The sequence below is a fragment of the Octopus bimaculoides genome, chromosome 12 (genome assembly GCF_046866305.1).
Source record: "Octopus bimaculoides isolate indiv1 chromosome 12, ASM4686630v1, whole genome shotgun sequence".
Taxonomy (NCBI): Eukaryota; Metazoa; Mollusca; class Cephalopoda; order Octopoda; family Octopodidae; genus Octopus; species Octopus bimaculoides.
The window spans coordinates 2,873,478-2,900,748 of NC_142939.1; the positions used below are offsets into that span (position 1 = coordinate 2,873,478).

At 33.6% G+C, this 27,271-nt stretch overlaps 1 protein-coding gene across 6 annotated transcripts in view; it reads left to right on the plus strand.

The window, feature by feature from the left end:
- Positions 1-27,271, plus strand: part of LOC106876447 (cell adhesion molecule 2) — an 877,233-nt gene that overhangs the window by 769,810 nt on the left and 80,152 nt on the right. For 2 of the 6 annotated variants that reach the window (XM_089360683.1, XM_089360682.1), the window contains exon 6: positions 23,392-23,430. The exons of the other annotated variants lie outside the window; for them this stretch is intronic. In XM_089360683.1, the coding sequence (XP_089216809.1) occupies positions 23,392-23,430 (39 nt within the window). The remainder of the gene's footprint in view (positions 1-23,391; positions 23,431-27,271) is intronic. 6 annotated transcript variants of the gene reach the window in all.

Here is a 27,271-nt window from a genome sequence, read left to right on the forward strand (position 1 = left end):
GGCAAAATATTCAAATAAATATATTTCAATGCTGCTTCACTTTTTCTACTTTATTTTATTTCTATTTTCTTGCTAACTGTTCCTTTTTCACTTCTATTCTAATCGGATTTCCACAAGTTTCATTCACTGCTGAGCTATTACCTGCCATTCCAATTAATGGATTCTACAAAACTGTATTTGTTGCCAAATGCTTCAACACAGATTTGAAATTCTGCATTGATTCACAAGTCTTCTTTATTTGTTTTGCTGCTGTTTTTCTCTTGTTGTTGTTTTTCCCCCCACCCCCCACCGCCCCCGCGGCCCTCCATCACTTTATCTTGATAATTAAGTATGTATCAAGTAGCTAGCATAACTTATATAACAAGCATCAAATGTAAAGTATTTTAATTATCTATAAAGCTTACTTGTAACACCAATATGATTTAGATATTCTTATTTGTAAGGAATAAAACTAATCAGATACGTTGGCAAGATGCTGTACTATACATACTGGCAAAATGTTAAATGGTTCATTTTCTACCATGATATAAATATTTTTTTTTCATCTCCCAAGATTTTTTGTAAATTGGATGAAATTCCTGCTAAACTGTGTCAGAGAGTAAGTGTATTGCAAGTTTTGCTCACACACACTGTCTCAAAATAGTTTCTATATAGATATATGTTTTCTGTGTGTGTGTGTGTGTGTGTAAAGGAAGAGGCAGTGTGATTTGGGAGTTGAATTTTTTTCTGGCCCTCAGTACTCTGAGTTCAGTTCTTGCCAAGGTAGCTGTTCCAAAAGTATAACAACCGGGGCATGCATGGAGTACAAACGGTTTGTGTAGCCATTACTTTTACTAGATTACAAAGGCTTTTTCCTTCCGAGTGACGAGTACATTGTATGATGATTGTGTTCAAACTACATCATGGTAGTAAGACATGGGGCTTGAGTGCAGAATACTTGAAAAGGCCAGAAAGAAGATACATAGCAATGAAGAAGACCCAACTTCCCATGGCATGATGTGAAGGTAGTAAAAAAAGGTAAAGACCCCCTTCGGTCATGAGTGACCAGGAGATCGCACCTAGAAAGTTGCCCTCCAAGGCACAAGTTCAGGCAAGGTTGTTTATGGGAGACCAACAGTCCCCCATGCAAACTAGTGTATGTTTGTGTTTCTGTGTTTGTTCCCCCACCATCGCTTGACAACAGATGCTGGTGTGTTTATGTCCCCCTAACTTAGCAGTTTGGCAAAAGAGACCGATAGAAAAAGTACCAGGCTTACAAAGAATAAGTCCTGGGGGTGATTTGTTCAACAAAAGGCAGTGCTCCAGCATGGCCACAGTCAAATGACAGAAACAAATAGTGTGTGTGTGTGTGTGTGTGTGTGTGTGTGTGTGTGTGTGTGTGTGTGTGTGTGTATGTGTGTGTGTTGGTAGATACATGTGTACATAGACACACTCATGCAACAACAAAATGAAAGAAATATGTTGACATTGCTAAAATTAAAATCTTTATCAATTGATTGGTTGTTTCATTAGGACTAGAAGTAAAATGCAATCAACATTATGTGCAGAAAGTTAAACCTTAATGGAAAGATTTACCATAACATCCTGAGTATTGATTTCATGAAATACATTATCCATCTCCCTCACTCACACCTACCATACACAAGAAGAAAATACCAACAAAAACATGTGTACAACAGTAACAGCGAACTTGCTTTCACATTTGCTGCGAGATTGATAGCATCTTTAACAGTGATTGACATATTTTCTGTCCCCCTAATGTTTCTCCATTGACTCTTGCCAACATAGAATATAGCTGTATTCTTAGAAGATGTGGCAGAGAAAATTTAAAAGTACATTGTCCAATCAGCATTATTTTCTTCCTTATGGTTCACTAAATTTCTTCGGTTACTGGAGATACCAACTGTGGAATCAATACACTAACTGCTTCACTAGAAAGCAAGACACATGACTGATCAATTTGGCAAGTAAATTCAGAAAGTGAAAACAGCTATCAAAAAGTAATACACTTTTATTTATGGCCATTTTCTTCATTTTATATAACAATGTATTGGTCAATTGTAATTTTTTCCTCTCAATAAACTGGCCTAACCACAGGAGTATGGGAAATAGTGTAACAATATTTTTTTTTGCTATGGAATTTGAATCATTTTAAAGAAACCATCAGTCATTTGTCTTGTGAATTGAAAATTTAGATCAGAGTTTCTTGTTGAAAGAGAATTAAATCAATTTAAAATGTATTTTCAATCTGATTTCATTAATAATTGATTTGTATAGCAAGAGTTTTTCACATTCATATACTTGGATTTCTTTTTGTGTCAGATCTTTAAATGATATTATTTGTTCATTATTGTATATTTAGTTCTTTGGAACATTGCAATGACACTAAGAAATCTCAATTGATTCATATATATATAATGGTAGTGGATGCTTTCTTTCTTCTAATATCCAGTATCTATCCAAGTTCTTTACTAAAAAAAAAAAAAAAAGACATTGTCTGTAATGAAACACAAATCAAATAAAAATGCATAATACACGACTTGTTACCACACCAACTTGATCTGCTGAGATGGTTTCATGTTTGAAACAATGTTTTTCTATATAACTGCAAAATCAGAATTAAACATCTCAAAATCCACTTTAAATCTCAGCTTAAACTCAAAATTTATTCTATCTGGTTTCATATTTATCAGAATAGAGTCAAAGCCCTACAAACTCAATAGAATATCCCTTTAGTGACTTAACTAGAGTTGAATTATTCTATCTGATTGGTCAATAAGCAACATAAGAAGGTACTGTTTGTAGCTGAACCTCAATATAATTTACAGATAGATCAAAATCTATTTTGTGTAGAGTTTGCCCAGCCATTAGGTTTTATCAGTTACTTGTGGATGAGATGCAGTTTGGTTTTGTGCCAGGTAGAAGCACCACTGATGCCATATTCCTGGTTTGACAACTTCAGGACAAATAACTAGCTAAAGATAAACCCCTATACTTAGCTTTTGTGGACTTGGAGAAAGCCTATGACAGGGTCCCCCGATCCCTTATCTGGTGGGCAATGCAGAAACTGGGGATTGATGAATAGCTAATAAGGGCTGTACAGGCCCTATACAGAGAGGCCGTTAATAAGATTAGGATTGGCAATGAGTATAGTGAAGAATTCCAGGTAGAAGTAGGGTTCCACCAAGGTTCAGCCCTCAGTCCCCTTTTATTCATCATAGTCCTCCAGGCAATAACAGAGGAATTCAAGACTGGTTGCCCCTGGGAGTTCCTCTATGCTGATGACCTGGCCCTCATAGCAGAATCACTACCGGAACTAGAAAAGAAATTTCGGGTGTGGAAGCAAGGATTAGAATCAAAAGGCCTTAGAGTCAATGCAGCCAAGACCAAAGTTCTAGTAAGTAGGAAGGCGAACTCATCACACAGCCCCTGCTCGATGTGTAGAAAAGGTGTAGGGAGAAACTCCCTAAGGTGGATATTATTGTGTGTTGAGGCAGACACTTTGATTAGGAAGCAATTATCATTTCCTGTTGGTTCTTGACAAAATTATTTAACTAATTAATTTTGCTCTCCCTATCTGTATGGGTTGTTGTATCCCTCAATAGGGTCATTTTCTCATTCTCTGAGAAACTAAAAGAGTTAAAGCTGTGAAAAGACAGATCCTGTAATCTGTAGACTTCAGGGCTTCCTCTGTTTAGGACATGAAAATGGTTTTTCTTTCCTCAGGAACCTAGTTAGGTGTTGTCTCTGGTTCTTTTACAATCTTATTAAACCTTATATGTCCCTATTGAATATTTCAACAATAAGTTTTCATCTCATCCTGATATCTTCCCATTGTTTATTGTTGTGTCTAGTCTACTTTTTGGTATGGCCTCCATTACTTTTTCTTCAGGTGCTTCCTTCATTGTTTGCAACAATTTTGTCTATTATATTCTCTACTCTAAAATATCTCAATTTCTTTTGCTATTGGCATTTCTTTGATTTCCACTTATTTTCACCTAATTCTTGATAAAAGTATTTGGTTCAAAATATTCAAAGACAGTTTCTATGCTATTCATTTTTATTATATTACTGTAGTATTTGTCTCTTTCTCTTTCTCTCTCTCTCATTTTTTTTTCTTTACATCATTTATATCTTTAAGGTAATGCTTTCGGTAAGGATTAAGAAATAATTTAACTCATATTTTTGTATGTTTTAATTGTTGTTGTTTCGGTATTTACTTCTGAGTGGATATTTCTGAGGGCGTTTTCCATTTTCCTTTGTAACTTAATTTATCAATAACTTGGTCAAGTAATGTGTGTTAGTTGATATTTTATAACATCATCATCATCCATTTTCCATGCTGGCATGGGTTGGATGGTTTGAGAGGAGCTGACAAGCTGGAGAGTTGCACCAGGCTCCCCAAATGTCTGTTTTGGCAGAGTTTTTACACTTGGATGCCCTTCCTAATGCCAACCATTTTACAGAGTGTATTGGGTGCTTCTACATGGCACCGGCACCAGTGATTTATATGTGGAACCATGGCAGGTGCTTTTCACATGGCACTGGCACAGGTGCTCTTTTATGTGACACCAGCACAGGTGCGCTTTTATGTGACACCAGCACAGGTGCGTTTTATGTGGCTCCAGCAAGGGTGCTTTTTATGTGGTACCAGCACAGGAGCTTGCAAAACAAGTCCCTCTCAGCTGAGAAAGGGAATGCAACTGAGAGAGTTGGAGAGAAAGATAGAGAAACAGTCAGAGTGAGAGAGAAAGAAGGGGGCTACCTACAGGAAACAGTGGGAGTAGTATAAGTAGTGCAGTGAGGATAGAGAGAGATTAGAAAATACCTGTTTATTACCCAAAGTGTTTGGTTATTTGAAGTTACTGTACTGTGTCATTCAAAGACAATTGTTTTACCTTGTGACTACCCATAGGTACCATCTGATAGGATTTACTTGTAACTGGTATCAGGATTGTCTTTCTTCTGATTATTATTATAATCAAGGTTGAAACTGCAATTCCTGATTGTCTTCTCAGCAAATTTTTTAATTAAATTAAAAATATTTCAAAATTATCCAGCCTTTAAAAAAACAGTTTATTTGACTCTGCTGACATAGTACTTAGTAGTCTAACCTCCAATGGCATAACGCTTGAAATATCTCATAACGCCATTTAACGGTTAAAAATTTGTGAAATTAAACCAGTGCTGAAGATTCAAAAACCATTTTCTAATTAACAAATAAACAATAAGAAGGACAATGAATCAATAAATGTCACAAACTGAGGAGTAAAAATGGAATCATAAAATGGCTTGTAAAATCATAGCACAAACAATATTTCAAATAGAAAATCTTGTTTTGCTTTCCTATCCATGATACTAGATGAGATAACCTGACATTGTCAGCTTCGTAATTCCAAGTAAGCTCAAGTTATTTCTTATTCTTCACTGCTGATTTCTTAAATATAATTCCTGCACACCTCAGCTGAAACATTGAAACATGTTAATGGATATATCTTTCGCTAAATGCAATTATATTGATGGCAATAAATAAATTATTTGTCTCTTTCATCCATAAAACTGATTTATCATTTTGAAAATTAAACATCGTCTATACTAAAATTGTAATGCCATCATCATTATCATCAGTAGCAGTATCTTTTACATGTTAGCACAAGTTGGACTGATGATGGTATTGGACTTAACTGTCCTTGCTGTCAGTCAGTCAACCAGTAAATGAGTAAATGAATCATACATTGCTTTTCCATTCTAAGATGGAATTATCAATCATTACCAAAGTTATTAATCAAGTTGTGATAGTATCATTGAAAGACGTTTTCTTATCTTATATTTTCACACATTAGTTTTGTTATTATAATAACATAGGAAATATGTTTTATTGAAATAAGTACTTCAGCTATTATAGTGGATATATTTACTGTTAGATTCTTTCAGTAGGACAAATGAGAATGATGGCTATTTTCATTAATTAAGGTTTCAGTGAAAAGCAAACCATATTAATATATGTCAGAAGCTGACCAATCATGCAGACTGGCATTTTGTCTTTTCTCAATCTATTGATTGGTCCATTTTGATGACACAGAAGCATTGAAGCATATAAATGAGAGATCTAGAATAGAACAACGTCCTTATCTGTCAGTGGAATCTCAGTTTTGGAGAGGAAATGACACACCTAGTACTCAAATTTAAATTTTGGTTTCAGGATCAGTTAACACGGGAGCTTCTGTATGATCACTTGACCTACTAAAAAATAACGGCCAGATCTCCCTAAAAGTGCATTTTGAAATATGGAAGGATACATTGAACAAAAGGATGGGTGGTCATTGTTGGAACACCTTTTAATCATAAAGCTGCTCAATCAAAGCTCATGTTTCAGAGATGAGGAATTATGTACATTATTTACATTATTTACATTTGATGGATATTTGTCCTCATCTTGTTTGTTGTTAACACAATGTTTTGTCTGATATAACTTCCAGTCTTCATCAGGTGTCTTGGGGAAATTTCGAACCTGGGTTCTCATTAATAAAGTATTTTTCGATATTATCATTACTATTATTACTATTATTATTATTCAGGTCACTACCTGGAATCGAACTCAAAATCATGGGGTTAGTAGCCCGTGCTCTTAACCACAATGCCATATGCCCATGGACAGTGACCTGAATAATAATAACATCAAAAAATACCTTAGGAATGAGAACCCAGGTTCAAAATTTCCCGAAGACACCTGATGAAGGCTGGAGGGTATATTAGCCAAAACGTAGTGTTAACAACAAACAAGATGAGGACAAATATCCATCAAATGTAAATAATGTAAAGCTTGTGTGTTTTAAGGACCAACTTGACTACTTATGCTTACAAAGAAAAAGTCCTGGGGTCGATTTGTTCGACTAAAGGCGGTGCTCCAGTATGACCACAGTCAAATGACTGAAACAAATAAAAAGAAAAAATCACAAAATATAACAAATTAAAAAATGCTAAATTTTTGCACAGACTAACAAAGATTTATATCTATAAGACTTATTAAAGGGAACCATCACAATATAACTTAGATTTACAAATAAAGAATAGGCTTTCATCGTAACTCCAAGCTAAACTGAAATACAAATTATATCAATAGAATTGAACCACATGGCCATTTTGCATGTTGAATGAATGAATCTAGTCTCAACCATTAAATCAATTATCAGTGTGTTTGTTATAGGAGGTCTTCATACTTAGGAAAATCATTCATTGGTTCCTGAAAAGAGTAATAATGGTTTGTTTTCAATAATGGCAGTCTGAAACATTGTTCATCTCTCTGCACTGCTATAAATGGAATTCATTTTAATATAGCAAATTAACAAAGAAAATTTAATTGGAATTTTGTCAGATTTCTTTTCTGTCAGTTTGTGTTTGACTGGTTTTTTAATTTATGATTTTACAATTTAAAAGATCTCTTGGTATATTTAAACAAAATGATATAAGCAAGATCAATAGAAGACTAGTTAACAATTTTAACTTAGAACTTGACAGAACATGTTTTACATTTCTATTGAAGATGCTTAAATGTTTTTTAAATTTCATTTCTTTTCTGATTGATTCAGTTTTTTTTTAAAGTTTCATAAATGACATTTATCTCTTTTCATGTATTATTATTAAAGAAGCTTGTATATCATTTTTGTGCCTTGATGGCTATTATAATATGTCTAAGTATTCTTGAAGCTGTTGAATTATATGAAGTGTCTCTTTTTCTAAATAAGTCATTAATCCATAATGTTGATTTTAAAGTAATAAGGAATATAAGCATATTTTTGCAACTTAAATAAGATATCAGTGATCAGACAGGACTCCTGCTGCTCGTAGCAGTAAGCAATATTTTATAACAAGACCTACTTACTAACATGGTGGACAGAACTATCAAAAGTTAAATGGATTTGCCACAGGGACAGTACAAGACAGCTGACCTTACAGGAATTGTTGACTTCTCAGACAGTTGCCGAAAATTATATTTATTTGTCAGTTATAAGAAATTTATCAGCAAAGACCTATTGAAACCAAAATTATGGATTAATGGCTAAGAACACCTCATCAATGGGGCTCATAATATCTAGAGACAAATCCTAACAAACTTGTATTTCAGTTAAGGTTGTCAATGACTGTTTTCATCTCATTAACAATACACAATTATCTCAAACTATTGTTAGATTTTGTTGCAATATGACAACTTCACTGTAAATAAGCAGTTCCAAATATGTATAAATAATTTAATGAACACAATATATTTTTTATGTGCTACTATTAGTTTCATGTGCTAAGAGCATGCCACACCATGTTTTTTAACATGTCAAGTGGATGAATGGAACAAGAACGTAATGGATGACAATAAAAACAGATGGATGATACAAAGACGAACAGGAAAACCAGAATGGAACATTTGTGGCTTTCTATTCCTCAGTCAAGCTTCCAATCATCATTACGCTTTCGGTCTGTTACACTTGAGACTGTTCAATATTGGTAGACCCCAATAATCTAAGCTAAGGGCATTAAATTTTTGGAAGAAAGCGAGTGAATATGTGCATCAACATGGACCAAAAAAATCGAGAAAACGGAGAAAATGTTACACGATTACAAGGATAAGCATATTAAAAGGGCTCTGTGGAAAAACTCATTTAAATAAAAGGGGTCCTTGGTAGTAAAAAAGGTTGGGAATCACTGGAATATAAGAATATTCATGTACAAAAATTTGTGATCAGATATTTAAAAAATTCATTCCAAAGAGTTTGTCTAAAAATCAAAGTTTGGTTGATGCATGCTGGCACAAGCAGGAAATGTTTTATGTATAGCTCCAAGAAGCCAAAAACTGAAGAATAACTTTTTAAAAACCTAATTGATGTTCTGTTTTATTGGTTGGAACATTCTGTAAGTAAAGATGTACATTTGCTGCCGTTAATGCATACGCACATATATGGAATACAGTTTTGTTAGGTATAACATTTAGAAGAAATTGCTATTGAAACAATTTTCTAGACCTACAGACAATTATCTGTTTTCAAGCATATACCTTGGCATGTAAAACTAGATCTGACTTGATTGCCATTCCATTCTGGTATGAGCATCCTGTACATGCTGTCTCCCACAGGATATAATGTCAGTAAAAAATGTTGAACATAAAAAAGAAGCAAGAAAAATGAAATTTTTTTATAACTGTTATCTCTGGCACTTCCTCTTGTCTTCCTCTTACACGACTCACTGTCAAAATTACTTTCTTTTGTTTGCTGCAAGAGAAAGGTTAAACATTTTAGAAATTGCTAGATTATAGAAAAAATGCTAATAAAGAAACAGAATGAATATAAATCAGTCTTTGTCTCTAAACTGCTGTGATGTTTGTTATGAAGGTTTTGGATATGTTTCAAATAATCCTTACAGCTTTGCTCCAATTACTTTTTACTCGTAAAATAAAATACAGAAGGAATGGGAAGAAATATGTGAACCGTTTCTAACAGTTGCCATTTTCTACAATGAATAGTTTTACTATTCTCCAAGTTCAGTTCCTAAATCGTTGACCTCAATAACTTTCTATAGAATTCATGATTTTGGCAATGAAAAGAAAATGAAAATTTAATAAAAGTAGAAAATTAAGGGTTTCGAAATTTATCATTTGCTGTATGTGTACTTGTGTGTGTGTGTGTCTGTGTGAATCTGAATATAAAACTGACTTCCATTCTAAAGATCAAAGAAAATCCTTGTCTGGTCTCAGCTTACTTGATATTTAGGTACAGGGTAGGTTGTAGATGTGTGGTACTTGGGAACAAAATACAAGTAAAAAGGTACAGTAAGTGGGATTTCTGGCAGTAAGTAGGATTTCTTGTATGTAACGTTAGTCTTAGTTTGTATGAATCCTCAATGAATTAAGTTTGTGTTATAGGAGAAAGGAGAGAATGAATGATGTGTGTTGTGATTAGTTGAGACTTTGAAGTGGTGGAGATGTAGTAGCATATTAGAAATGTCTAATAGCTGTCACTAAACTGCACAAATCAATAACCATAGTCATATACTTACGTATAATGGTTTAGTTTGGAATTCATAAACAAACACGAAGTAAGGAATATGCAGACACAGAGAAAAAAGTTTTCAAGCAATATGAATGCAAATTAAACTCTTTTATTGTACTGTTTTAAAGCATTGATTATGTGATTTTAAATTGAATGTGTGTTTGTGTTTTTGTGTGTGTTTAAAGCAGAAATTAGGCTTGTGATTTGTGTTCTAAGAAATAATTTAGAAAACAGAATAAAACAATGAAAAATTCTTCTCTAGATGAACCTATATTACAAATTACTTTTAGGTCTATTTTATTACTCTTGTCATTTCTGCTTCCTTTATTGCAGTAAGCAAAGCAATTCAAACTGCAATTAACCAAAATATAATCTCTAAACTGACAGAAGCCTTGTGATATTACTTTTTAAAAATTATTACTTAAAAATTTAATTTCCTTTAGCTATCAAAATGGAAACCAGGGAAAAATAATTTAAAATACAGTAAGGAGTAAATATAGGGAAATAAAACTCTCTTATGATTGCAAATAAAGTTTTTTAAATAATTACATTTTTTCAAATTTATTTTTTGTTTTCAAAAAATCACTGTGAATTGCAATGTGAAAGAAAAGATTTAAGAGATATGCCTAAAACGAATAGTTTTACCATAAAATAGTCCTGACTGAAAGTGATTCTGAGTTCTTGGCCTTTGCAACTGCATCTGTATTACTTATGTTATCAGTGGTAGTTTCAAAGATGTACTGTGAAGATGTAAGATTTAGATATACCATCTGCACTATTAAGTCACATTTTATGGTTTAGATTTCTGTTTGTTGACCTTATCAGCGTCCAAGATGAACATGCAATCTTTTTATTTCCTCTTTTTGAAAATTTGTTTTAAAATATACTGTGTTGCTTCAATTTATATCCAATTCAAGAATCAATTTCTTTGTGTCCAAACGTTCCAGTTGTCTTCTACTTTCATAAAATTTCTAAATAATAATTGAGTTTCAGACAATTATCTGATTTAAAATTCCATCATAGTCTAGGATACCATTTTATCCAATGTTTATATCAGAGGTTTTAGTCAGAGCTTTTGTAAACCATCAAATAAGATAGTAATTTATAATTTATGACTACAAAGTCATTCTGTATTTTGTTCTTATATTTTGCTATGGTACATAGCTAACTCATTCGATACCTTGCTAATATATATAGCATAACTAAAAGCAAAAAGAAAGAATTCAAACTCTTAATTCTTCAGTTACTAAACTGGAACCCAATCTCCTCAGTTATTTCAACTCCTTATAACTGATGATGAAATATCAGTTATTATGAAGATATACATCATTTAAACTTTATACCATATACATATAGCCTACACATATAAGCAACAGTTTGTCTTGTATATACCTGTCTTTTGTCATTATTATACATGGCAAGAGATTTTATATTGAGAATATTAAGAAGCTTATTAGATTTAAAAGACTAATCTTATAAAGAATTTAATCAAAAGACTAACTGAAAGCTGTTTCTAAAGTTATTTAATACCTCTTATTCTATAGCCATGTAAAACGGCCAAAGATCACAGCTGGCCATGACATTGTAATGTCACCCAATTATTAATGTTTCATTCCTCCCACAGATGAAATAGAATTTTCTGGCTTTGTTAGAGCCTCTGAGACTGATGTCAGAAAGGGAAAAAGAAAAACCATGATTGTTGTGTTACTACACTGAGAAGCCATGTAGCAAGAAGTCAAGTTATCCTCACCCTGGAGAGACTTGGTCAGAAAGAAAACAGACACTTGAGAGGACCAGCTAGACTTTTGATCCATACAAGGAATGTAGCGTACCACTCTAAACAAAGTGATACAGGCCATGTGACAGGATATTGTCTTTATCAATGCTTAGATTAACCCAGGGTTGTGGTAACAGGCACTTACCCAAACTTCAGTGTTGAAGGGTGAGACCTGAAGCTATGGAATTAAAAAGCAAACTTCTTAACCATATGGCTGACCTCCATACTCTTTAGTAAAGACCATTTTTCTTTAAAATGTGCTGCAGAAGATACAGTTTATGAATATAACCACCAACAATAATATTGAAGAGACAATACTTTTACAGACAAATTATTTTCGGATGAGCTGTATCATAACCAGGAGAAACATTTGTCTGAAAAGTCAAGAAATATAAGTTCTTAATTTACTGAATATTTAGTTTTTTTATAACACTTTAAAGATGCCAGCCGAGCATTTGATAAAATATTATATACATAAAGTGTATCATGTCACCCAAGGGTTCGACATAATGCCTATAAATGGTATTGCATTTTTTAAATTGCTACCTATTGATGCCACGGACATATGGCGTAGTGGTTAAGAGTGCGGGCTATTAACCCCAAGATTCCAAAGTTCGATTCCAAGCAGTGACCTGAATAATAATAATAATAATAATAATAATAATAATAATAACAACAACAACATTGAAAAATACCTTAGGAATGAGAACCCAGGTTCGAAATTTCCCCAAGACACCTGATGAAGGCTGGAGGGTATATCAGCCAAAACATGTTAACAACAAACAAGATGAGGACAAATATCTGTCAAATGTAAATAATATAAACTTTCAGTATTCGAATACCTGTAATCCAGGTGCCATCATCTATATTCTTGCCTTTATTGTCCAGGCTCAGGTGAGTTTATTCCAGTGGATAACATGGTCCTAGCTACAATGTCTGTGAAATAATATCATCATCGTCATCATCATCATTTAACATCCATTTCTATGTTGGCATGGGTTGGATAGTTTGACAGAATTTCATGAGCCATAAGACCACATCGAGCTCCAATGTAAATTTTGGGCACAACTTCTACAGCTGGATGCTCTTGCTAATGCCAACCATTTACACAGTATGCTGAGTGCTTTTTTCAATGCCACCTGATTGTGAAGAAAAGAAAGGAAAAAAAAGTGGGAGGAAAGTAAAAGAAGGAAAATGCCTCCTTGACTATACCTTGGGGTAGATAGCATTTGAGAACTATTTGGGGTGGGTTGATAATTCATCAAGTAGAGATTTTCATGATTAGAGGAAAGATTTGGCTGCTATTTTTAGCTGGTTGAGTGACCATATCGTTCATAATCTATTTTTCAGTGCCATTTTACTTTGCTGGAAAAAATTGCATGAGTCTGCAATATCGTACCTTAAAAATATATTCTTATACGCATATTTCTACATGTAGGTTAAACGGTGCTGTAACACTGATTGAAAACATAATGTGCCTGAATTTAAATTATTTATTCAAAGAAAATTATTTATTCTTACCAATGAAGTATTTTATGTCCTTTATTTTATTAAGAATTCTAAATTATTTTGATCAACAAATTATTTTTCAGAATATCTACTTCAGTTCTGTATACATTACCATGCAAATAATTATTTCTTACAACTAAAAATGGTAACATGAAGCATATTTCCTAAAGACAGCAGCTGAAACAAATGTTTCTTTGGTTTTATTTTATTTTATCTTTTTCTGTCCAAAGTCAAAGAGAATATAATAAATATTCTATTCTCTTCTTCCAAGCTTGGGTTTAACTCTTTTTCCCTGTACAACCATTGTCTCTTCTCACACTGTCTACAAGAATTTTAACAATTCTCTGCTTAATTGCTTTATCTTATTGTATTTTTTTTTTATCTTATTGTTTTCTCATTCATAGAATTTTATCTTTAAAAGATCTTCAACAGAAAGAAAAGTGCTCATTGTTTTCAAATGTCAAAGAATGTTTAATCAAACAAAGTGGAAACAATTCTGGGAAATTAATGCAATGTGCCATTACTATTTTCTCAATCTTCATCAAAAATTCCCATTTCATCCTGTTTGTTGCCAATACTCTAGAATTTGCTTTATTCTCTATTTTAAAAACGGTTTATTTGTCAATCATTATTTTTTTTTTCTGCTCAAGGAATTGCCTGTGCTTTTACCCAACCAGTGCTAGTGGAAACTATTCTTTTGATACAGATACGGAATGTATTATCATTTGGTCTTATTCTTATCAGGATGGAATTAAACTGTGTGGTGGTTTAAAACCTGGAAACTAAACTTAAGTCGATACCAAAGTAGATGGAAAACTATCCAAAATATTGTTCCAATAGCAACTCAGACATGCTTATAAAACAAGTGATACTTCAGAAACCAGAATCTGCTTTGATTCTATCTTTAGCCATGAAAATTTAGCATTTTCCATAAACCAGATAATTCTCGTTGTTGAGTAGCTAGTATATTGTTGATGAGCGGTAAGAGGTTAATGTGCTTTCCTTAAAAACACATTAAGCACTTGAGACAGGTGTGCTATACATAAAAAGCTATACATACAAGAACAAACTTGTAAATATTTAATTCAAACCTCTCTAATAGCATGTGTGTGTGTGTGTGTGCTGAATATATATATCATGTATGCTGAATATATATCAACACTTTTGACTCTGCCAACTATCATTTCTGCTTGTACTCACCGTCACTGTCTCAAAAGTGACAGAGGCAACCATTTAACTGTGAAGCTAAATCTACTGGAAATTTAGTCTTTTGTAGCATTCATTTAAGGATCATCACCCCTAGAATTTTCGTGAACACAGTCTTGCATTTGACATCAGCAAAGCATTCAAGTGTCTGACATGCAGATTTCCTGGTAAAATTCTATTCACCTCTCGTCTCTTGGAGAGTGACTTCATATCAGTTGCAACATCATACCATGTGCTAACAGAACCCTCTATGACCCGCAATCTATAATCTCTGGTGTTCTTCACATTCTTCCTTCCATGCATCAATGATATATCTGTTGCCACTTCAACAATCTATATTCCTCTATAGATGATGCCACCTTTCATTTCCCATAAATAATGCAGTCTTTTCAGCTGCACCTAAAAGTCAGAGGCGGAAAGGGATAAACTACCTGCATCAACTTGCTATAAAAGTAGGTAGTAATTTTACCTTGTACTTATTCTTAGAGCAAGTTTTGAAGAGTGCAGTTCGATTTAACAGTCATTTTTTCAAAGCTATAATAGAAGTGACAAAGGAGCATATTCAGCATATTTTGCTTTATGAGTTCAATAATGGCAACAGCGTTATGGAAACTGTGAGGAATATTAATGCAGTATATGGAGATCAGACAATAAGCGTAAGCCAGTGTCAACGGTGGTTCCAGAAATTCTGAGCCAGAAACCACACCAGCATCGGTTTTCAAGTGATGGTTGAAGGACACAGGCAGACACGCTCACACACATAAATATATATATATATATATATATATATATATATATATATATATATATATATATATATATATATATTGCTTAAAAGAGTTCCAACACTGTCTGTTTTTTATGTTTTATTTATATTCCTGCAGAACTAATGTGGGGTATAGAATATGGAATGTACAATATATAATATGATATACAATATACAATATAAAATAAAATAAAATAAAAATGGATGGCACCATGAAAGAAAGTATTGAATGTAGATGAAATATTGAGTGTTCAATATAAAGGATCAAATATATAAATATATAAATATAAATATATATATATAAAGGCGACTCGAGTTTCAGGGCTATTTCCCTTCGTCATGGCCGGTATGACAGACTTTAACAGACAGTCTGTTAAAGTCTGTCATACCGGCCATGACGAAGGGAAATAGCCCTGAAACTCGAGTCGCCTTTATATATATATATTTATATTTATATATTTATATATTTGATCCTTTATATTGAACACTCAATATTTCATCTACATTCAATACTTTCTTTCATGGTGCCATCCATTTTTATTTTATTTTATTTTATATTGTATATTGTATATCATATTATATATTGTACATTCCATATTCTATACCCCACATTAGTTCTGCAGGAATATAAATAAAACATAAAAAACAGACAGTGTTGGAACTCTTTTAAGCAAAATAATATATTCCTCTATACACAATCATACAAAAAAACCCATTTTTTGTATTTATTTTTACTCGCATATATATATATATATATATATATATATATATACACACACACACACAATGGGCTTCTTTCAGTTTCTGTCTACCAAATCCCCTCACAAGGTTTTGGTCAGCCCAATGCTATAGTAAAAGATACTTGCCCAAGGTGCCGCGCTTGTGGAACTGAATCTGGAACCATGTGGTTGAGAAGCAAGCTTCTTACCACAAAACCACACCGGCGCCGATGTTGGCATATATCATTCCGAGAATACTTTTTTGGTTCTTGTTTCAACCCCAAAACATAATTAAAAAGACTTAAAAGTTACAATCAATATCAACACCATGTTTAATAATCATTTTTTACTTTATTCTTTTAAAACTGCTCTAAAAAAAATAAATAAGCTATTAAATCTGATGCAGTACCTTATTAAAAAGTGAACTGAGGTGATTAAAATGTGTGTGTGAAGGGTGTCCTGTGAATAATAGTTGCTACAGTCATATGTCAGGAATTTTCTTAGATTTACCAATGTTGGTAAAGGGGAATCATTTTACCACTCTCTCTCTTTTTCTATCATTCAAGTTTTTTTTTTCTAATTTCTTATTTATTTCTTTGCAGTTTTCTTTATTTGTCTCTAAATTTAGTGGTAGTCTTTCAATTAAAGGTTACTAAAACACACATAAAAACTTTCAAATGTTCCTTTAACTTGTTGGAAATATATTGATCTTTAGCCATAGTGAAAGCTTTCATTATTCAGCTCCAACCATCAGTGTACCCAAAACATTGTTTTTGCTGCAATAATAATAATAATAATAATAATAAATGTCCTGATGTAGTACCAGGCTTTGGCTCTCATGGCTTCTGGTCTTAATTGATTGGAAGTGTTATCATGTACATTGCTTTGTCTTGGTATAAAAAGATGGGATACAACAAATATTCTACACAATACCACAGATTTGCTTGTCAGTTGTTTGACCTTAACCAGTTGAGCATGTCCCTTAGTGGCTGACGATATGTGCATCTCTGATCATGAGCAGAAGTAGTGGGGGAGCATCATAGCCATGTGTTGAGAGGAATTCTTTGGAATTTGGATACTTCACTTCTGGAAACACGGGTGTTTCATTCATTATCCTTAAACAACCACACTTTTCATTACATACTGTAGAGTATCTCTGTTCCATTACTGAATGTTATTCAAAGTGTCAGCATTTACAAATGGGAAAAATGATCAACAATTTATTAATTATGTATACAAGAATTTCAGGTGGTATTTTTGTCTTTTACTTGTTTCAGTTATTAGACTGCAGCCATGCTGGAGCAGTCCTGAAGAATATTTAGTTAACGGAATCAACCCCAGTACTTGTATTTTCTTTTAGCCTGGTACTTATTCTATCTGTCTTCTTTGTCAAACTGCTAAGTTACAGGGACATAGAACCGGCCTCAGTTGTCAGGTAGGGGAGAAACAAACACTGACACACATATACATATGTACAATGGGCTTCTTTGAACTTTTGTCTTCCAAAGTCACGCTCAAGGCTTTGTTGGCACGAGTATATAGTAGAAGACACTTGCCCGGGGTGTCACACTGTGGGACTGAACCCAGAACCATGTGGTTGAGAAACAAACTTCTTACCACACAGCCATGCCTGCACTTATATTTATATTCATATAGTTTTCCACTATTTTTCTGTTTTTGTCTTTTTTCTTTTCTCTTTGTCCCTTTGAACTCTTTTGAATTAAACTACTCCTTCAGGACAAAACAGTTCTATTTTGATTGGTTTTACATTTATCAACACATTCTGAGAATAAGAAAGAGTTCTGAGATCTTGGTGTCAATACTGGGAGAGTATTGTAGTAGCTGAGAGAAAATAAATATTTGTGAATAAATAAATATTTTGTAAGCCGTCTTTAGCATACTAAATTCCTTTGGTTTTTGCTGTAATTTTATTTGTCGTGTTTTTCAGATAACTTCTTTCCAATCTAAGTCCTGTCTTGACTGAATCTCACAAATATTTACAAATGGCAATGAATATGTTTCGACATGTTGAAGTATATTGCATTACTTGGTGTCATTGAAACTTTCACTTCTAAAAACTTTCCTTTATTAAATGTTCCCTTGGGTAACTACTGCCACAATAATGGCTTTGCTTTTATTAATGTCTTCAGAAATATGTTATATTATGACTATGGGAAGCAAGTGGTTCCACAGAGTTACAGACCAACCTTTTCAAATCTCACTAAATCAGCTCCAGAATCAATATTGAACCAACTGGGGTCAAATCAAACATTTCCCCTTTAAATACATGGAGGTTAATTAACAGAACATTATTCTAAATTATGGTATTCATTCCTCTATGATCATAGTGATGTCAAAGGGAATATTCCAATATATTTCCTTTATCTCTTTATATCCACTTCTTATGTCTGTGCAAATGGTTTGGTTTTTGATAGAACAAATGGTTTTATAGCTGGATACCATTTCTGTCTTCCCTAAACTAGGACTATAATCTGTTTTGCCAGTCAGGAAACCTGAGTGAGACCAGCTGAGCCGATCATCCCTGGGGCACAACACATTGCCTTTAAAGATGATTGAACTTTGAGTCAGTTATGGATGGCTACGAATAAATACTGAAAATTTATGGACCTGAAGAAAACTTTTAACAACATTCTCCTACCCCACATATAGAAAAATACTGATAATCATACATACAGGTATGGCGTAATGGTTAAGAGCACAGGCTAATAACCCCAAGATTCCAAGTTCGATTCCAAGCAGTGACCTGAATAATAATAATAATAATAATAATAATAATAATAATAATAACAATAATAATAACAACAACAATAACATCGAAAAAATACCTTAGGTATGAGAACCCAGGTTCAAAATTTCCCCCAAGACACCCGATGAAGGCTGGAGGGTATATCAACCGAAACGTTGTGTTAACAACAAACAAGATGAGGACAAATATCCGTCAAATGTGAATGATGTAAATAATGTACTCTATATTATTATCTTGCTAGCAATTGAATGTGGGGAGCTGGCAGAATGGTTAGCACACTGAGAAAAATGCTTAGCAGCATTTCATCCATCTTTGCGATCAAAGTTCAAATTCCACCATGGTCAACTTTGCCTTTCATCCCTTCAGTGTCGATGAAATAAATACCAGTTAAACACCGGGGTCAACGTAATCGATTGATCCCTTCCCCACAAAATTTCGAGCCTTGTGCCTATAATAGAAAGGATTATTCTGTGAGAAATTATTACAATAAGCATCTCTTTCCATGTTTAAAATTTAAAAAAAAAGCTCAGAATCTGAAGACAACTTTTCTCAATCAGAATGGATTTAATTGTAAGATATTAATATTAAAGCAGAAAAAGAAAATACTTAATACCTGTGTGTGTGTGTGTGTGTCTGTCTGTCTGTCTGTGTGCATGCATGTGTTTGAGTGTGTGTGAATGCATTTCTTAGGATTTAAGAAACTTCTATAATTATTATTCAAGTTTGTGTGTGTGTGTGTGCGTGTGAATGCATTGCTTAGGATTTGGTTTGTTATTCAAGTTTCATTAATGCTGGTCAAAGAGATCAACTGATTGCCATCTGTTGACCTGAAACTCATGGTCTTAGACTGTAATTTATAATCCTAACTTCCCCCTCCTCCTCCTTTCACTCACCCTTCCCTCCATTCCTCTCTATTTCTATAGTAACCAACCATTATTATTATGCTTACATTCCTGTGTCACGTGGATCTGAGTACAGGGACATCACTGCCATTCTCCTTCATCATTTATCATTTTCGTTCCAAGGCTCAACACGCTCAGATAACACCACTACCTCCAGATCCCTGATATTCCTCAGTCCATCTGGTACCATCTTTCATCTGCTCACAGCAATTCTCTCACCAGTTTTGTATTCTTCATTCTCCTATACAGCTATATCAGTGTAGTCGTGTCTGTTAGAGATGACAACAAGTCACTTTCTCATCTCCTTTTTACTTCTTCTTCTTCTTCTTCTTCGTAAAAGACATCTAACAATCCGTGCTGAACTTGTATATCTATGCAACTTTCTTGCTGAACAATACTCAGAACTACACTGGTTGTGTAATGTTACTTTACATCATAACTGAATTTTATTTTTACCAGTGAGTAAACAACCCAAAATTATGAACCATTGAATACAATTTTTTTGCATTTACTTCTATTATCTCGAGTCCAGATCTTAGTGACATCACCTCAGCTTTTACTTTTCTGGGTTTTCCTAACATACATTAAAATACAAAACTGAATTTCCTTCAGTTGACTATGTCCTCTTCTATGCAAAATAGCTTTGTGGTTAATTAAAATAAACAATATACTTAATCACTTGCAGTTTAAACTGAATTCATTATTATTATTATTATTATTATTATTATTATTATTATTATCATTATTATTATTTAGTTTCATTATTCAGATAATAGTTTTATTATTATATGATTTTGTTACTGTTTTGTTCTGTAATTATGTTTCCCCTGTGCTGGGTTAATTAAGTGTTTGTTAATTAAGTATCAATGGTTAACGTCTTTCATACATTCACACAAAATACAAGAAATTTCTCTCACAAACTAATATTGAAATATGTTTACATTTTTATAACAATATTTTTTTTATGAGTTAAAGAATAAGTTCAAACTCAAACTTTTGTTTCTTATTCACGTATTATAATCTAATACATTCATATTGCATTTTTGTCTCTCTCTCTCTTTCTCTGTTTCTGTTTCTTTTCTAAGATTCGGTGCTAAGCCCTGCTACACTGTTCAATTGTAACTAGATTAGTATTGACTGATTATTCAACCTTTTTACATCTGACTTTAATCTTTTACAGCTTATGCTAATGCGAATCAGACAGATATATTTTCTGGAGTAAAAAAGACAAAGTATGCTGGATTTAGAGAGGATTTGCGAGTTTTGTTAAGTTTGGAAAGCATAAGTAATATTTTAGCATCACTCAGTCATGTGACATTTCGATAGGCATTCACTGAAGAACTGGCTTCAGACTCTAAAGATTTAACCGCAGACTAAGTGTTTTGTATTAGTTAGAGAAAGAAAGAGGGATGTTTATGGTCTTTTGTGTCCTGGGAGACTGTGAGGACAGATGAGAAGGAAAATATAGAAGTTATAAAGAGATGACACAGGTCTGAGGGTAGAAAGACTGAGTAAAGTGTTTGCTGTGGGAAATGTGATTCAGCAGAGTGGCATGGCTGGAGAGACATAGCAAGAGTGTTGATTTATTTATTAATTTGAATTCTTTTACCCCCCACCTCTCTCTCCGTATGTTGTCAAGTAATAATAATAATAATAATAATAATAATAATGGTAGTGGTACCAATAATTGTCAGAGACCTGGGAACAGTGAGTAAAAATCTTGAGAAGAACATGGAACAAATAGGGGCTGCAATAAGGGTGGAGAACTTGCAGAAAACAGCACTGCTTGGAACCGCTCGGATACTCTTGAAAAATAAGAGGTGTTACCTTAGTTCACTGGTAGAGAACAGCTGATACTGTAATACATCTCCAGTGTTAGAAGCTGTGCAAAGGCAATAATAATAATAGTAATTCTGGATGGCATCCAAGGTTATTGAATGAAGAAGCTGAGAGGGTTCCACGAAAAGATAGCAGAACTGCTGGATGACAAAAGGAAAGACATTGATATGTGTAAAGGATATTCAAAAAGGATGACATTGTATCCAGCTTTTGACCAATAACATGCTTTCCGTTAAGGCGGAAACTACTGTCAGGTCTTTTGGCCAGTGAACTGTATGAACACCAAGTAAAAAGTGGGTTGCTATCTACTGAAGAGAATTGGGTATCAAGAGGAACCACATGTGTTCTATAACTGATGTTGTGTGTCTCTTTAACTGGTGAATAGTCAAGAAGCAAGATGAAAGAATAGACATATAAGATCCTCTCAAATATGAGATAGCCCAACTATGGAAAATGAAGAAGGTGGAAGATAGTGCCAATTATCGTTGGATCATTGGAGACAGTATCAGAAGGCACCAAGAGGAATATAAAGGAAATTATAATAGAGTGCCCAGTAGAGCTATTAGAAAAGTTTTACCTCCTTGTCATCAGAAAAGTATAAGATAGTTGAAAACAACTGATAGCATGGTGCTGTAGGCTTCAGGTAGCAGGCTTGCTATGCATGCAAGGCTCCATGAGTTCCAACAAAACCCGAGTTAAAATAATAATAATAATAATGAGGATTTTTTTTGGTTCTAAAAATAATTTCTTGATTTCATAGATAGCAACAAGAACACTGATTTGGGGGAGAAGTTTTGTTGATTAGAGATAATTAATTAGATCAATCCTCAAGTACTTCACAGAGAAGGATAAAAGATGAAGTCGACTCTGGTAGGATTTATCGTGAGAATGTAAAGAGATATGTAAATGCATTTTGTCTGGAGCACTCTCAGTTTTCCTACTCTATCATACTAATAATAATAATAATAATAACAATAATGATAATAATAATGATAACAACAGTATTAGTAATAATGATAATAATAATAATAATAATAATAATAATAACAGTATTAGTAATAATAATTATAAAAGAGATATGACAAGGTTGCAACAATCATCCCTTGACAAATTTGTGGAAAGAATTATGGATTAGAAACATTTGGCAGTATGGTATGGCCATAAACCAGAATACATCTTTGAGAACAATTGTGTGAAGAAAGTGTGGGATATGAAACTTCAAAGAGATAAGCAAATAGAACATTCCTGGCCAGATATTGTCAAAGAGAGAAGTGTGTTGTTTAATTGATATTTCTTGCCTGTTTGATACAGGAATGGCAAATAAAGAATGTAAGACAAATAATTCTAGGACTTAAAATACAAACTTCAAAGAATCTGGAATTGCTGTAAAGTTATCATTATCCCAATTGTAGTCGGAAGCTTAGGAAACGGTTGCAAGAAGTTTGAATGGTTGGTTGATGATGTGAGGTCTGAGATGAATTTCCTGACTTTAGAGAAAAACCTGTTTTCTTAACACAGTGGGGAATATCAGATACATGCTTGATACCTAAGGTTGTGGGATACAACTAAGTATCTTGGAATCCAAATATCAGCAGAACACTTACAAAGTACTGAGTGAAATAATGATGAAATAATAATAATAATAATAATTTTTTTTTTTAATAAATACATTAGGAAAATGGTGAGCATGTAATCGTTAAATGTTTCTTTAGCCAGTAGATAATGAGAAGCTGAAAATGTTGTTGTGCCTGTTGGAGTGTTGTTACTCCTGCTGGCAACACAATCGTCAACTCTATCTGGTGGTCATTACCAATCTGTTTATCTCTTCATTTGCTCTCTTTCACTAAAATATATCCTGCCTTTGCAAAGTACTGCCGCTCTATCTTGCTCTTGTTATGGACCACACAGGTAAGTCAGTTTCAAATATGGAAATATTTTTCAACTTGATAAAATTTTTTTTTTTCCTTCATTTAGTTTTTCTTGCTGAGTTTGATGGGTATGGGCGAATGTGTATATATATATATATATATATATATATATATATATATATATATAGTTTAATGTGTTAACCTGGAAAGTCAGTTGAATTTTCAACAGTTTGTCTTTCATATTTTCTATTATCAACTTCACTATTGAATTTATATTTCTACAGTCTGGTCAGTGTAACACCTCAAATAATAAGTGATCAATTGCCAGCAGATCTATCATAATTCTTAGTCTCATAAAAATCTTTCACCTTACAAACTCTCAAGCAAGAAGAAACTTCAAGGCATTTTAACTGATTTCTCTTGTTTTTTGCTTTCTAACATTTTCAATTCAGGATCTGCTTTAACTGCTGTTTCCACTTAGTCGTCTGCAAATAAGAAAATAATATAAATCTTGTTTTGTCCTGATAGAATTTTCACTTCACACTAGAGTCTTCCACCCTATGATAATATATAATGTGTTTCTAAATCATTAAATTGTCAGACTTTAAAGAATTTTCTTTCAGTTTTCCTTAGTAAATTTCTGATCCACATCTCAACTCTGTTAAATATCTTCTGGAAATATATCGAAATGCACAAAATCATATTCTTTTTTGCCTTCTGGATGTATTTTCCTTCTTTCTCATGAAATACATGTAAACCAATAAATCCATATTACATATGTCTATGTGTGTGTGTATATGTGCGTGTGTGTTATATGTGAACACAGAAGAATTAAGTTTAGAATCTACAGCAATGTTACTCTGCTTGTTCACATGCTTATGACTAGATTTTCCTTCATATATATGAGGTGGCTTCAAAAAGTTCCTGGACTAGTTCTGTATCACACCAACAGATGGCAGCACATGGTTGTGTGCACAGTGAGAGCCAGCAGAGACCTTCATGAGGTAGTGTGTTGAGTGACATTGCTGCATTTACTTCGTAAGTTGTGAAATTTGTGTTGTTATGGTCATGTGTATGCTGTAGTCTGCGATTTTGTCATGGACAGGAACAAAGGGCCAATCAATGTGAAATTTTGCATTAAACTTGGGAAGTCTGCTACAGAGAAATTGAGTGTGCTTTGACCAGCTTACAGCAACAAGGCTATGGGTCACATGCAATGTTCCAAGTGGCATGGATGCTTCAAAAATGGAAGAACATCCCTGGAAGACAATGAACAATCTGGAAGACCTGCCACAAGCATCACCCCCGGAAATGTGGTATTGTGCATCGAGGGTTCATTCCCCAGGGCCAGACCATCAACTGAGAATTCTACTGGAATATTTTGAAGCATTTGATTGAGGACATTCGGTGGAAGCAACCGGATCTGTGGTGCACAAAGAATTGGATTCTTCATGATGACAGTGTTCCCTGTCATCAAGCTCTCCTCACTCATGAGTTCCTCGTCAAAAACAACATGGTATCACTTCCCCCCCCCCCCTCATTCACCAAACAGAGCACCTGTGATTTCCATCTCTTCACCAAGATGAAAAAGCAGATTGAAGGTCACTATTTTAACACTGTTCTCCGGATCCAGACCAAATCACAGAAGGTCCTTGACTCACTTACAGGAAGCGACTTCCAGGCCGGATTGCAAAAGTGGCAGGAATGGTGTGTAAGGTGACTACTTCAAAGAAGATGAGGTTAGAACTTAAGAAATATTTATCACCTGACAAGATATGTCTGCACCACTGGGTACTCCTGAACCAGTTTTTGTGTCCCACAAGAGGAGTCGATGCTAGATTTGTCTAAACAATTGTTGTGACTAATAATATATTCTCGTATATTCTATCTTCTGTCTTTCATTTGTTATATATATATACATAAACATGTATATATATATATATGTGTGTATATATATATATATATATATATATATATATATATACATACATATATATATATATATATATATATATATATATAATACGAAATGGGAAAGAATGCAAAACATCCAGACAGTTAGGTGATACAAAAAAGGGACAACAAAATGATACAAAGAAAACAAGGACGAGTCATTTGGAGTTCTCTTTCCTTTACAGCTTGACGCCAGTGACGTCAGGAAGCGAACTCACAACCTCAAGATTGTAAGCTTGATGCTCTAATCACTGAGCTATGCACCTTCATGCACACAGATATATATTAATTAATAGTGATGATATGACAACAAAAGAATGAACGAGACTTCGATATTATGTAAACAGAGGAATTTATCTGTAATATAATATATATATATATATATATGAAATGGCACTTTATTCCATTTCATTAATAGTCTAATTAGTTGCAAGACAAATCTTAAGTCATTATCCAACATATTTAATTATATTAAATATACATATTTATCTTTATATCTGTAGATCGTTAAACCACTTGCTCTCTTTTGCAATCTGTCTGTGTGTCTGTCTCTCTATCTGTTGTCTAATCTTATGTAATTTAATCTACTCTGTTGTGAGATACATGTATGTATGTGTGTGTGTATGTATATATACATATATATATATATATATATGTGTGTGTGTGTGTATGTGTGTGTGTGTGTGTGTGTGTGTGTGTGTGTGTGTGTGTGTGTGTGTGTGTTTTCCTTTTTCAAAATAAGTTCTGTTTTAAAATCTCTAATTTCTTTCTGTGATTGAAACTAAGCAATAAAATGTGTGTCATAGAAAATCAAATCCCCTCTCTAGACATGAGAATTATTTATAAAGCTGGCAGAATGTAAGAGAGGGGCCAACAGGGAAATATGCCAACAGAGTCAAAACATTAGAGTTGCTATTTTGTTTTTAAGATCAAATCAAGCAGGAGAAATGGTATTTACTGGAGAATTTACAGAACTGAATTTCTTTTGGATGTGATACAATAATTGTTTGTAAAACAGTCCAGCGATGGGAATTTCAACACCTAGCAATATAATCTACTTTGCTTGCTGACATAAAACAATTATTCATAACTATTAAGATTATTTTACATTTTTATTTAATATACGATGCAGTTTTGGTCTTCCTACATTACAATCTACCACAAAACTAGTAAACTAATATCAATCCTTCTCTTTTCTTTATTCGTTCTCTCAACTGACGCCAACATAATTAAACACTTGAATGGCTTAGTTGCAGTTGTAACTTTGACTGTAAAACATCTTAAACTGTTAAATACCAGGCTGAGTCAGCTATTATAGCTCTCTTAATTTACTTAAATGTATTCATAATCCATTTTCAATAAGATTTCTCCTTTCTTTAACATTCTCTATGTGTGATGCGTGTGTCCGTTAGTCACATAAACTAGTTATGGCCAACTGATATAAAATTCCACTGTTTGGCTTTAGTTCTACTTATGTGAAACATATATTGCTACAATGTAGAGATACATGTACTAAAGTAGAATTCTTTAGATTTACGATGAATCAAAATATAATATATTTATAAATAGGTGCAGGAGTGGGTGTGTGGTAAGTAGCTTGCTTACCAACCACATGGTCCCGGGTTCAGTCCCACTGCATGGCACCTTGGGCAAGTGTTTTCGACTATAGCCTCGGGCCGATCAAAGCCTTGTCAGTGGATTTGATAGATGGGAACTGAAAGAAGCCCGTCATATATATATATATACTCTTTTCTCTTTTACTCTTTTATTTGTTTCAGTCATTTGACTGCGGCCATGCTGGAGCACCGCCTTTAGACGAGCAAATTGACCCCAGGACTTATTCTTTGTAAGCCTAGTACTTATTCTATCGGTCTCTTTTGCCGAACCGCTAAGTGACGGGGACATAAACACACCAGCATCGGTTGTCA